The following is a 14430-nucleotide window of genomic DNA, read 5'->3' as shown; positions in this document are numbered from 1 at the left end:
TATCAGCTGTGTTTTACAGATGAGGAAACTGAGGCTTAGAGAGGTGAAAGCACTTGTCTGACATCACACAGCCGGGAAGTGGTGATCCTGGATTCCAATCCAGACAGTCCGGCTCCAGAACCCACAGTTCCAGCCACTGGGTGGCCTCCACAGGAAACATGCAAATTTATTGCCACCTACAAAGTGCCAGGCTGTGGGCTAAGTACTCAGTGCCTTGGCTCATTCGCGCTCTACTCAGACCAGGATTCCAGAAGGACAGGCTCTGCTGTGAGTGTGAGCTCTCTAAGATGGGTGGAGAGGTGAAAGTAGCACAAAGATTCTGGGGGCCTTGGAGAGTCACCATGGGCAACCCTCACTGCCCCCTCCCTCTGTCCACTGCACCTGGCCTACCCCACAGGGACCCAGGATGCCAAGCTGCGAGCGTCCCTGTGGCTGCAGCCGAGGCCCCAACGTGGAAGATGGCAAGTGGTATGGGGTCCGCTCCTATCTGCACCTCTTCTACGAGGACTGTGCAGGTACCCCCCTCAGCGATGACCCTGAGGGGCCTCCTGTACTGTGCCCTCACCGACGTTGGCCCTCACTGTGCTGGAAGGTAAGGTGGAAGGAGGAGCAATTCCTGTGATTTCCTGTGGTTTCAGGGAGGAGGTGGGATCAGTGGATAGAAAGAAAAGGGGCTGCGTAGCAATTAGGGGTCTTGCATGTTCAAACAAGAGGAAACCCAACTCAAATGAGTTTCAACAATAAAGGGAAAATATTGCTCATTTTATAGAAGAGACCAGAGGTTGGGGGCCTTCAGGCAAAGTTCGCTCCAGCAGTTCAAAGCATCACACTGAGGACTCAAGATTTCCTTCAGGCTCCCCATGGTACCCCCATCCTTGCAGCCCATTAGTTTGAGGCTCTCCCCATGTGTTCTCCAAATGACTGCTCCCAAGCTGACCCTCAGTCTCTCACTCCACACCTTCCAAGGGAAATCAGAATTTCAACTAGTATTTCTTTCAGAAAAGAAGCAATGCTTTTCACTTCCAGAAGGCCTGGCAAGTATTGCATTGGCTCTGACTGGGTCACTTGCCCAGCCCTGAGCTAATTACTGTGGCCAGAGGGATGGTATATGCTGACTGGCAGGAAGAAGGGTTCACCTCACTTAAATCTTCCTGTGGCTTCCCAAAGATATACTGGGGGACTGTTGCCAGGACAGTAGAAGATGTGAGAGAAACGAACAGTCAATGTCCATACCAGCCATGGAGAGTGGTCAGTTAGGGAGCACCATGTGAGTAAAGGCATGGGAGTGGCAGTGAGCTGGGTCCCTACAATGCTCTTTGATAAATACTAAAGGAAGCCTGAGACAGAGGGTCCCTCTCTGCTTTCAAAAGGCTTCGCTCTAGTGGGAAGGCGAGGTGCCAACCTGCACAGAGAATGCACAACCTCAGGCCAGGTGTGCAGAGGATGGCAGGAGAGGAAATGCCCTCAGTGCCTGGGGTGATCAGGGAAGACTTCCAGGAGAAAGTACATATTTTAAGTTTTTGAGCATCTTCTTATTGCCAAGCAGTGTGCTAGGATCTTGGGGACACAGAATTTAAGACGATGTGGTCCCTGTCTTTGAGGAGCTCCTAGCTGTGGTTCATTTAGTCATTCTGCAAACATTCGCTCAGCTACTGCTGGGTACCAGCACCATGCTAGGCATGGAAGACACCTTGGGAGCCAAAACAGGCAGTCTCTAATCTCATGGCTTTCCCAGATCTCAGTCCAGTGTAGCAGGCAGACAGACATCACTTACATAGTAACCAAGGTACACGTCCAGGTGTGCACCAAGGTGAGTGCACTGAAGAGCAAATGGGCACAGCGTTTGCATGAGTGCAGAGCTGGGGACTTGACCCAGTCCAGGGGCATCCTGGAAGGCTTCCCTGAGGAGGTGAGGTTTGAGATGCATGTGATTTGAGGGATGTGTAGAAGTTAACCCGACAGAGGGATAGAGGTAGAGGGTAGATGGGACAGGGGGATAAGATGGGACCCAAATGATGATTCAGGGGGACTGAAGGCTGGCAGAAGAAGTCCACTGCTAGGTGGGAGCTGAAAGGGAAATTAATTCAGAGGCCTCAAGATCTCAAATAGAACGTGATAGTTTGTGCCCTTGTCAATTAGATCCTAACAGGTGTGTCTATGATCTCGTCTTTTAAGGCTGGACCAAGGGGTTACCTTTAAGTCCAATTGGGATCCAAGGTTATCCCTTGGCCTGGGGCCCCAGCTGACCCTGACTGCCTCCCGATCTGTCTGCTTCTCTCCAGATCAGCTTATCCTCAGGTACCCTGCTTCTGCTACTGGGTTTGGCAGCCCTGACCACTGGCTATGCAGTGCCCCCCAAGTTGGAGGGCATCGGAGAGGGCGAGTTCCTGGTGTTGGATCAGCGGGCAGCCGACTACAACAAGGCTCTGGGCACCTGCCGCCTGGCAGGCACGGTGCTCTGCGGGGCAGCCGGGATCTTGCTGGCCATCTGCATGTTCTGGGCCACGACTGGCTGGCTGAGCCAGGACCCCAAGGCAGAACCCTTGGACACTGAAACCGATGGCCACATGGAGGTCTTCGGGGATGAGCTGGAGCAGCAGTTGTCCCCCATTTTCCACGACGCCAGTGGCCGGTCTTGGTTCTCACCACCCGCCAGCCACTTTGGGCAATCCTCTGTGCAGACCATCCAGCCCAAGCGGGACTTTTGAGTTGTCCTCACGGCCAGAGGAGGAGCCAGGCCTGGGGTCTGGAACCTTCCTCCGCCCCACCACATCCCACCTTCTCATTGTCTCCCTAACTTCCCCCTTTCAATGGGGCCCCTTCCATCTTAGCCCCCAGAAAGCCCAACTCCAGGTCAGAAAGTCTGGAGCTCACATCTCTGTGTCCCCTTCCCAGAGGTAGGGCCCTAAGTCCTCCAAGATGCCAGCCTTCCCCGAGTCACCCCAAAACTTCCCACCCATTCCTCCTTTCCAAAGCCATTCAGGGGCAGAAAACTCCCTCAACCTATCCCCACTCTTTCCTCTGTATGACCTTGGGCAAACCCCTTACCCTTTCAGACCATCAGTTCCTGCCTCTGCATTAATGAAGGGTTTGGACCAGATTCTAGAGTTCCATGACTTTCTATTTCTCCCCAGGATGTAAGTATTACCTTCCATAGGCAAAGATAAGGGGAGGGGTAGTGGGGTCATTCTTATCCACTGACCCCTCCCTCTGTCAGCTGCACCAGGAGGCCTCAGGATGGGTCCAAGATGCTCACTTGGACCAGGATGGTGCAAAAACATTTCCTCCTTACAGTATGTTTTCTATACATCTTGGCATCAGAGCCCCCCCCAGTCCACCCCATCCTGAACGATTACTAACCCCAGTTTACAGATGAGGTGGCAGAGGGAGGCTGACAGTCTGCAGGAACTCGGACCCACGTCTGTAGACTCCTGGAACAGATCTTGTTGCACATTGGGAGCAGGCCCCACACCTTCCTGGCTCCCAGGTGACCCGCAGGGGTGGCACAGTTTCGGCCCAGAGACCAGCTGATGCCTAATGGTCCCAGGTGGCTCAGAAGATACTTTGGACATGCATGTAAATGGTCTCTAAGAGCCAGGGGGCAGGAGAACTGGGATGTATTTGCCCCTCCGAGTCCACCCACCTAGAAACCATCACCCACAGGTCCTGACCTCACCCTGTACAAATGTGCCCTCCTGGAGGCACCAACCCCTCCATCCTTCAGGCTCCCCAGCCAGATGCATCATCTCTGTTCTCTACCACTAGGGGGAGCTCCAAGACAGCTGGAGAGAGATGCCCAAGGCTCATGCCTCTACCCTCCCCCTTTAGCCTCAAGGTGGTGGGGATGGGGGTGGGGGCAGCCCTCCTGGGTGGGTCCTCAGTCCTCCTCCACAAAGCAGGCCCTACTGCCCCTCCCCATTCTGCACCCTTCCACCGCCCCCCCCCCCGCCCCCGCCCCTTGCCTTTCTTAATAAACAGCTGGGATGGATACTGACTTTTGCTTCTCTTCTCCCTGACCACCAGGGCCTGGGGAGGGAAGAAAGAAACTGCTATGAGCACCTACTGTGTGCTGGGCACTTAAATCCATTATTTCTCATTTGCACCTCACGATAATCCTTTGAGAAAGTGGATGATTATCTTCATTTTACAGATGAGATAAGAAATTTCTCAGCCATCTTGACAAATTTCTGTCTCCATCCCTGAGAGGGATGTGAGGAGGGGGTTCTGAGGGCCAGAGCTGGAGCCAAAGGTGGGATCTTTTCCAGGAAGATGAGAACGGTTAACCTCCACTAGCACTCACTTGGGGCCAGGCCTTGTTCTCAGGGCCTCACAGACATGAGCTCGGTGAACCTTCACAACCACCTAGGTGGGGACTATTTTTCCCAAATCTCACTCCCAGGCTCCAGGCTTGGATTTCCACCTGAATTCACCTACATGTTGAATCTCAACTCAACGCCGAACTGTTCTTTCCACCCCTCCCCTTCCAGACCTGCCCCTCCTATGCTGCCCACTCCTCGGAGAGTGGCAGCTCCGGCCAAAGCCTTGAAGTCATCCTTGACTCCTCTCTTTCCTCACAGCCTGAATCCAAGCCACCAGCCAGTCCTGTCAATTCACCCTTGGAAATGCACCCGGTACCTCAGTGCTTCTCGCCATCCTCAAGGCCAGCTCCCTGGCTCTCATCTGGATTATTGCACAAGCTTCTCCCCGGTCTCCCGGCTTCTTGCTTCTGTGCGCACACATGCACGCACACACACACACGCACACACACACACGCTCTCTAATCTTTACAGAGCAGTCACACAGATCCTGGATGACATAGGTTAGACAGTGCCCCCTCTCTGCTTGGAACCCTCCCGTGGCTCCCACCTTACCCAGAGTAAAAGCCAAAATCCTCCCTGTGGCCTACAAGGCCTGACGTGATCTGCTGACACCCTTCTCCCACTTTCTTCCCCTGTGGCCTCGGCTCCCACCACTCTCCCCGCTCCTGTCTCCTCTCCAGCCAGACCGGCCTCCTGGCTGTTCCTTCAACATCAAGCACAGCTCCTGCCTGAAGCCTTTGCCTAGCCGTTCCCTGCTGGTGTGTTCTTCCTGAGTTCAGCACTTGGTCAATCCCCCCACTTCCTTCAAGTCTTTGTGCAAATGTCACCTTCTCAGTGGGGCCTTCCCTGAGCAGCCTATTTTTTGGGGGCTGTGGGATCTTATTTCCCTGACCAGGGATCGAACTTGGGCTCTCCGCAGTGAGAGCAAGGAGTCCTAACCATTGGACCACCAGGGAATTCCTGCTGAGCAGCCTATCTTAGAAGGTGACTGTGCCCCCATTCCCTGTTCCCTGTGTACTTTGGGTTGGTTTTTTTTTAACTCTTTATTTTATATTGGAGTACAGTTGATTAACAATGTTGTGTTAGTATCAGATGTGCAACAAAGTGATTCAGTTATACATATACATGTATCTATTCTTTTTCAAATTCTTTTCCCAGTTAGGTTGTTACAGAATATTGAGCAGAGTTCCTTGTGCTATACAGTAGGTCCTTGTTGGTTTTCCACTTTAAATCTAGTAGTGTGTACATGTCAATCCCAAACTCCCTAACTCTCCCTCCCCCCCACCCTTCCCTCGGTAAATATAAGTTCCTTCTCTAAGTCTGTGAGTCTGTTCCTGCTTTGTAAATAAGTTCATTTGTATCAATGTTTTTTAGATTCCGCATATAAGCAATATCGCATTTCTCTTGCTCTGTCTGACTAACTTCACTCAGTATGACAATCTCTAGGTCCATCCATGTTGCTGCAAATGGCATTATTTCATTCTTTTTAATGGCTGAGTAATATTCTACTTTGGTTTTTTGCTTTCCTATAGCATTTACCACTTTTCAAATACCAGATAATTTACTTATGTGTTATAGCATCATTTGTTACCTGTCTACCCTTGCCACAGTACGTGCTCCACAAGGGCAAGGATCTTTGCTGGCTTTGTTTACTGACATATCCCAAGTGTCTACAACAGTGCCTGCCACATAGTAGATGCTCGATAGAAATGTGTTGAATAAATCAATCCTAATTTTATAGACGAGGACAGTGAGACTTAGAGACATTAAGCCATTTGCCCAAGGTCAACAAGTAAATGCACAGCTGGGATTCAAATGCAGACAGTCGGCTTGAGGAGGCCACAGCTTGGGCCCCTGCACTATGTTGCCCCTTGGTTTGAAGGCCCAGAGCTGGGGTCACAATATTAAGTGCCCACAAATGTATCCAGATGTTCGTCGTTCTGTGGAAATACGAGCATAGTGTTAATAGATTTTTTTTTCAGAGAAGTTAGGAATCCAAAATTTTATATGAGTTGTATCCAATTTTTTTTTTTTTTTTTTTTGCAGTACGCGGGCCTCTCACTGTTGTGGCGTCTTCCGTTGCGGAGCACAGGCTCCGGACGCGCAGGCTCAGCGGCCATGGCTTACGGGCCCAGCCGCTCCGTGGCAATTGGGATCTTCCCGGACTGGGGCAGGAACCCATGTCGCCTGCATCGGCAGGCGGACTCTCAACCACTGCGCCACCAGGGAAGCCCGAGTTGTATCCCTTTTTAAACATTAGTATCTGTTTCAAAATATGACTGAGCACTGCTCACAACAAATATTCCCGGGGACAGCTTCAACCCATGAGCTGCTGTGTGTGACCTCTGACCTAGACGTTCTGGGTTAGCTCTCACAGCTAATCAGAACCAGGGAGAGAATTTCACACTGACAAAATGGCCCAGAAATCGGAGGTAGCTCCACTCCAGAATATCTATGTCACATAAGCTTTCCTTTCCAGCTGCCACATGGGAAGCCAACGCTTGTCTGTAACCCCAATAAATCTCAGGCCTCCCCACAGCCTTGTCCCCATAGAGCATCCCATTTTGGAGAAGCAGAATCCAATAACCAAAATTAATTCCCAATAATGCCAAATGTCACTGCAATCCTTGAAGAGTGTTGAAGAAGGTTCACTCTCATGCCCTGCTAGTGGGGATGTGTACTGAGTTGAATAGTGTTTTCCAAAAGTTCATATCCACCTGGAATCTGCGAATATGACCGTATTTGGAAATAAAGTCTTTGGAGCTATAATAAAGTTAAAATGAGGCCATATTGGATTAGGATGGGCCCTAATCCAATAAACAGTGTCCTAATAAGAAGAGGGAAACTTGGATATGACAGACAGAGGGAAGACAGCCACATGAAGTTGGAAGCAGAGGCTGGAGTGATGCGTCTACAAGCCAAGGAACACCTAGGGTTGCTGGTTAACAGCCAGAAGCTAGAAGAGGCAAGGAAGGATTCTTTCCTCGAGGCCTCAGAGGGAGCACAGCTTGCTGACACCTTGATTTCAGGCTTCTAGCCTCCAGAACTGTGAAACAATAAATTTTTGTTGTTTTAGTTTATGGTACTTTGTACAGCAGCCCTAGGAAACTAATACAGGATGTAAACTGGTACGACGTACAAGAGAGGCAGCTTGGCAGCATCAGAATGGGAAGTACACATGCCCTTTGACCCCTCCCTCTTGTGCAGATAGATCTGTAGGTTCAATTGCACATGTTGGAACACTGCAGCATTGTAACAGAAAACATTTGGAAACAACCCACATGTTTACTGATAGGGGACTAGTCAATCAATCATGGTGGATTTACATACTGGGATACTACGTAAACGAATGAGAAAGCGTTTTATGTACTGACCTGAACTGATCTCCAAGTTAAATTGTTAGGTGAAAAGGTGCAAGGTACACAACATTATGACTTCCTTTAAACCACTTGTGTAAAAAGAAGAACACTTACGGACATTGCTGGTATATGCGTCAGATCTCTCTTGGCTTCGGTTGCCTTTGGGGAGGGCACTGGGGACTGGGTGGATGGGTGTGGGGGTGGGAGGGACCCTTACACCACATGCTCTTTCACCCATTTTGAATTCTGAACGGTGTGAATGTATTACATTTTTTAAAATAACTAATCTTAAAAAATTTTTAAATAATATAATTGATTGAATACCCTTAATAAATAGGGGAGAAGAGACAAATCTCCCTTGCAGAAGAATTTTTAATTAATAAATACGGAAGGATTGAGAGAAAGAGGGAAATCTCCCTAAACACACTACAGTCATCATTGCTGCAGTTGAAACCCACCTATGAATGCTAAAATGAGCGGGTGAAACTTTAAGGTGAAACAGTAGATTTGTGTCATTTCAAAGTATCTCCCCTCCAGATATTTATTAACTTCGGGGGGGGGGGTTAACACATGCCCACAGCTCCTTTGATGTTCCACCCTCCGGGCGGTTAGTTCTCCTCCCCTTGAGCGTGAGCTGGACTTGGCAACTTGCTTTCTGAATGTGGAAAGGGAAGAAGAGTGACTTCACAGTGGAGAAATCTGGCAGGCACTACCTTAAGCAAATGATCAAGTTTCGCGTCTCCAATAACAAGTTTAGTTGATTTTCTGGACCCCTGAAATGATGTGATGAGAAGCACACTTGACCTGCGTGGTGTTCTTCCTCCAAATCCGTAACCTCAGCCTAATCACGGGAAAACCCAAATTGACGGACATTCTACAAAACATGTGACAAGCACTCTTCAAAAGTGTCAAGGTCACAAAAACAAGGAAAGGCCAAGAAACTGTCACCGATTGCAAGAGAGCAAGGAGACATGGCTAAAGTGTATATGGAAACTTTCGGTTCTGTCTTTGCCACTCTTCTTTCTATAAATCTAAAATTATTTTCTTTAAAAAGTTACCAAAATAATACAATTGTTCTGGTCAAGATGGAGTAACAGGAATGAGGTTCACTCTTCCACCTGGAAGAACTAAGGAATGGACCAGGAAACCAATGCAGAGAGGAGCGCTACGATTACCCCAGCTGACCTCACTGAGAGAGTTTCCAGGCCGCAGCATGGATTTCCATTCTCTGTCTCGATAAGTGAAGAAACAATGAGACAGAAAATCAGTAAGGGTGTGGAAGACTTGAACAACACTATCAACCACCTTGACCTGATTGACATTTGTAGGCTGCGCCACCCAACAACACCAGAATACACAAGGCTTTGGGCTTCAGGGGCTCCTGAAGACCCAAGGGACACACGGGGGCCCAAAATAGCCTCAGAGCCACAGCTGCCTCAAGGGTGCCTTCTAGTGTTCCTGCAAGGGGATGGCAAGCTCAGCTGCTTGACAGCTTCCCTCTACCTGAGGGAAGCTGCTTCCACCAGCCTGCATGCCCTCTCCTCTCAGAGGTGAGGAGACCTGGGAGAGGGAGGGAGGCTGATGGGCAGGGTCCACCCCTTTTTAGTCCAGAGCCTGAGCACCCAATGCATCGCCACCCCGAGGCTGCCCCTCCCTTTTGTGGGCTTGCCTCCCCTCCCCGATCCCCGCTGGGGGTGGGCGGGTGTCTAGGTTATTTCTCAAGCCCAGATTCAAGGGAGCTCCTCCACCTGACACCCTACTGGATCAAAGAAGGGGTGACCTGGGGACACAGCCTGCCTCTGGCAGCGCTGTGTCAGGGCAGGGAGCTGAGATGCCCCAGGGTGAGAGAGGGAAACAAAGGGATATTCATATCGATGGGGAGGTGTTAGCGGATGTGGGATGAGAGAGAGCCCGCCGTGGGGCGTCCAGAACGCCGTGCTGCAGGCGCTCAGCAGCAGTCATGCCCCAAACTCTTCATCCCAAGTCGAGAGCGGGCTGTGAGGGAGGCAGCCTGCTGGGGTTCGGGTCTCTGTGTGAGCCTGCGCCTTTCTTAACCTCTAGGGTTCTTTTTCTCTAAAATAGGGACAAGGATACCAATCCCTTGAGATCGTTTGAAGACTCAAGGAGCTTACAGTCGTGCCTGGCACCTAGAAGTGCCCAATAAATGCTAGCTGTTGTCAGGGAAGAGGACAAATCTGAGGTTTAGAGTTAGCTGGCAATGCGCAGGTTCTAATTAGGGATGACTCAGACATGGTCCTGTCCTCCAGGGACTCATAATCTAGAGGACAGGACAGTCTTTGTAGGCAGACAACGACGGTATAATAGAACTAGTGCTGTAACTGAAGGACGAGGAATGTATCACAGGACAGACGCAGGGAGATTCAAAGAACAGCACACACTGTACTTGTCTGTGCCAGGCTCTGTGCTCACCGCTTCACATTAACTAACTCTTTTGGTCCTCAGACCTCTCTAAGGTGTTTGCCATGACCTCCAATTCCCAGAAAAGGAAACCAGGCGTAGAGAGTTGAAGCATCCTGCCCAGGGTCGCACAGGTGAGATTTGAACCCCAACAGCCCAGCTCCACAATGCCCCATAACACTGACATCCATAGTTGCAGACGTGACCCAATCCCCACAGACTCTACCAGCTAACCAACCTGGTAAGGGATGGGCTTGCACTCATAACCCCTTACAGGTCCACACAGACGCGGGCAAGCATGTGCGTGTCTACCCAGATAAACACCAATTCCTGCCGTGACAGGTAATCAGAAAATCCTCTGAAAACCACCCAGAAATGGTGTGCCTTATTGGAAAAAATAATCAGCCCAAATGGCCTCACAGACACATGTGTCCATGTGTCCATTGGTGGGCCCATACACAAGCCCTTGAATAAATATGTTGCATGAGTGGGTACACAACAATATACACTCATGTGCACTCCCAACAGGCTGTAAGTTATTACGATGACATCCTGTAGATACACTGACACACTCAGTGTGTATATGCACTTATTCTCCTATTGAGTTTTTTTAGCTGCCTTGTCTATTGAGCATCTACTATGTGTAAGTAAGTAAAGGTAAGACTCAGAGAAGTGAGGTGTCTTGCCCAAGGTCACACAGCCACTAAATAGCTGGGATTCAAACCCTGGTCCTGTGATACTAGAAAGTGGAGTTTCTTGCCACTGCTGTGCAGATGTGTTCATGAGTGAACAGATGTGCCGTGGTGGTATTCCTACATGGACACTCCCTGTGACCTTGGACACATCACGTTCTGTTCCAGGGCACACCGTCACACGTCTGTTCACAGGTGTGCTCCCTGGGTGTGTGTGGTGATGGGCCCAGTGACTCTGGTCCTGCTCCGGGTCTCAGCCTGGGTTGATGTCAACGGAGGGCTGTGAGCTTCCAGTCTGAGCTTCGCCAAGCCCCAGAGCACATGATTCAAAGCCAAACCCTGGGCATCAGGCCGAGCCTGATGATGGAAGAACTTATAGGGTTTCATAAACATCTGGCCTGGGACGTGCGGTCAGGGCAGGAAGAAGGAGGGAGGAAAACAGAATGTCCACTGGGGGTGCACCCAGGCAGGGTCCAGGACCGGGTTTGGCAGGAGAAGATCTGCCAGGACTTGGCATCTAATGGGCACTTCATGGATACAGGCTGTGGGGGGGAGGGGGGAGGGAGGGAGCAGTACTGCCCCATCCTGGAGGCCCTGAGTGAGCGAGTGAGTGAGTGAAGGAAAGGGTAATAACTTAATGATGGGAGGAGAAAGGCAATGAATTTATCGTCTCCACAATTCTTGAGTGCCTCCCCTGGGCTGGGCTTGGGCCGGACACTGGGATGCTCGGTGAACAGGGCGGACACAGTCCTGCCTTGCAAAGCTGAGAGCTCCCGTGAGGCCAGTCAGGCCAGGGGACTGGGAGGACCCTTGATCCTCAGAGTGGCTCAGCCAGTGTGAGCAGTCCTCAGCGGGCTGGGGGAGCAAAAGCGTGCAAGAGAGCTCGTGTGTGCGTGCGCGCGCACGCGCGCATATACACCAGCACCCGGAAGCCTGGTGTCTGCCAGCACGTGTGTCCCATGAGCACAAGTGCAGCTTCCTCCTTCTTCCCCTCCCAGGCCTCCACCTGCCCCTGTCCTGCCTACATCGAAGCTGCTGCTTCCAATCAGCCTGCACCCTGGGCCCCAGGGCTAAAGACCTCCCGGCAGAGAGACCCCCAGTGGCCCTCAGCACCAGCCTCTCTACCAGGAGCCCCAGAGTTGTGAGGAACACATGCAGCCCAAAGCTACCTCCCTAGTGCCATGTGCAAGGGGTGTGCCCAGGCGTGTGGCCCGCATCCCAAGCACCAGAAACGCTCCAGGGAGGCCCAAACAGGTGTGCGAATGACACCTTGGCCACTGAGCCCCCATTCTTGGCACAGGCACTGTGCTAAGTGCTTTGGAGACACACTGACCAGCCGGGTGACCTTAGGCGTGTCAGACTCTGTGATCCTCAGCTTCTAATCTAAAAAATGGTTGATAATAACCACTTCCAGTCTTGTCTCAATACATGATGATTATTTTTCCTCGGTCCTTGTCTTCCCAGCTATATTGTCTATTCCTCAACAGCATCCACTGGGTCTCATGTCCCTGTTTCTCCCAGGATGCAGCATCACATGGGACTCAAGTAAATAGTCACTGTAAGGAGTGCTGAATGAAGTTGTTTATTCCTCATAAATAATCATGTTAGCCCCTAGCGTTTATATGATGATAATAACCAGCAATATTGAGTTTTATTATGTCAGGCATTGTACTTGAGCACTTTGCATTCGTTCATTCAATAGTTATTAATTGAACACCTAGTAGGTGCCAGGTTGTGTGCTAGACACGGGGGTGCGGCATCCCTGCCCTCGGGGTTCTTCCCTTCTGGTGGGGGCAGGAGGGACAGACAATTTTAATACACAGAGATCATTTCAAACCTTGACAAGTGCTATGAATAAAATAAGACGGAGTTATGGCTTAGAGACAGACCGCGGGAACTGGGGTGGGGCGCGATACTTTGTGAGTGGTCAGGGAGGGCCTCTCGAGGAGGTGACATTTGACCTGAGACCTGAAGGAGGAGAAGTAGGAGCCTGGGAAAGTTCCAGGCAAATGGAGCAGGCAAGGCAAAGGCCCCAAGGCAGGAAAATTTTGGTTTGTTCAAGGACTACAATAAAAGGAAAGTGGCTGGAGGGAAGGAGTGAGGTGGGAGGAGGAGGTGACTCAGCAAGGCGGGCAGGGGGTCTGCTCCTGAGAACTGGGCTCTCAGGGGCCTGATTAGAGGCTGAGCAGGGGTTCCAGCCCAGGTCTGTCCGCGCCGCCACAGAGACATATCCAGGTGATTCACACCAACGTATGCACGCCCGCACACACTCTGCACTCTGACCCACAATGAGGGGTGTGAGCTTGACCATCACTGAGTGCCCGACTAGTGGAGATAGCCTGAGATTCTAATGTTTTCCCTGGTGTCTTGAGGGACCAGGTAGGAGGGCTGTTTGTCACCTTCCCCCAGCCTTCCAGAAGCTCTAGGCCAAGGAAAGGCTAAATGGTGGGAAGAGGGAAAGGGCTTCCTAAGGAAGGGGGCGGGGACTCTGGGGTGGCCTGTTGGGGTGCAGAGATGGGGGAAGTGATGGAGACAGCGCACACCTGGGAGGAGGTGGGGATCCAGAAGCAGAGGAAGCAGAGGGAGCTGAAACTGTTCGCGGCAGCACAGCCCCTGCCAGGCGGATGGCCGGGCCCCCTCTCACCTCCCCTGGGTCACCTCCCCCAGAGATGGGGCACTCACTGCCCACCACCTAGACAGCCTGGGTGGTGCCAACCCTGAGAAGTGCCTCTTCCACATCTGCTGCCTAAGTGGCTGTAAAATGGGAAAAGATTCATCCCTCAGCCCAAGAGAAACATACAAAAGCTGCCTGAAGACACTTCCAGTGTCCGCCCCACACCGCCATCAGATCAGTAGAGATCAAAACTGTGCTGTCGAACTCGTGGGGAAACAGCCCTCACAAGCTCTGCCGCAGGAGGTAGATTGGCACAATCTTGATGGAGGATCATCCAGAAATCTCCATCAAAAGTGCAAATGCACACACATTTGATTTAGCCATTCTGCTTCTAGGAAATTAGCTCAGAGTTTCTCGCTACTCCCCCGTGTATGAACATCACAGCACTTTTTGTTACAGCAAAAGACTGGAAATAATGACATGTTCATTCACAAGGGACGGTTGCAGTAAACTAGTACATCCCCACAACAGAATACTACAAAGCTGAAAAAAAAAGAAAAAAACAAGAACGACTTTCTGAACCGATGAGGAATAATCCCCAAGACAAATTGTTAAATAGGAAGAAAAAAAGTGATCTGAAGGACTGAATGTATGCCCCCATCTGCGTAAAAAGGGGAAAACAGTCATAACTTATGTCTTAAAGGAAACAAGGAAATCGGTTGCCTCCAAAAAGAGGAGACAGGAATGGGAGGGAGACTTTTCAAGTACGACACCTTGTACCTTTTGAATTTTGAGCCAAAATGTAAATAAATAAAAATATTTTCGAATCCGTCCTCTTGAAAATGCCATGTTCTCACACATTTCCTTCTCCCAGTTAAATTCCATCCCCCAGACAGATCCTGGAAGAGAAAAAACCTGTCTCAACCTGTCTGCCAAGACAGGAAGCCCAGATGTGAATCCTGGTTCCCTTGCTGGCCCATCGGGTGACCTCAGGCAAGATACCTCCTCTCTCTGGTTTATATTAGATC

The 14430-nt window shown here is 50.7% G+C and overlaps 1 protein-coding gene across 1 annotated transcript; it reads left to right on the top strand.

The window, feature by feature from the left end:
- Positions 1-305: 305 nt before the first annotated feature.
- NRSN2 (neurensin 2) lies at positions 306-2708 on the top strand. The gene is made up of 2 exons (XM_022592777.2): positions 306-592; positions 2283-2708. The coding sequence occupies exons 1-2, from the start codon at positions 407-409 to the stop codon at positions 2706-2708; spliced, it is 612 nt and encodes a 203-aa protein (XP_022448485.1). The 5' UTR covers positions 306-406.
- The last annotated feature ends 11722 nt before the right edge of the window (positions 2709-14430 follow it).

The sequence above is a fragment of the Delphinapterus leucas genome, chromosome 15 (assembly GCF_059928025.1).
Source record: "Delphinapterus leucas isolate spDelLeu-1000000601 "Yukka" chromosome 15, BTC_Dleu_Yukka2, whole genome shotgun sequence".
Taxonomy (NCBI): domain Eukaryota; kingdom Metazoa; phylum Chordata; class Mammalia; order Artiodactyla; family Monodontidae; genus Delphinapterus; species Delphinapterus leucas.
Note: the sequence above shows the minus strand (reverse complement) of the source record. Positions and strands in the feature narration are given on the sequence as shown.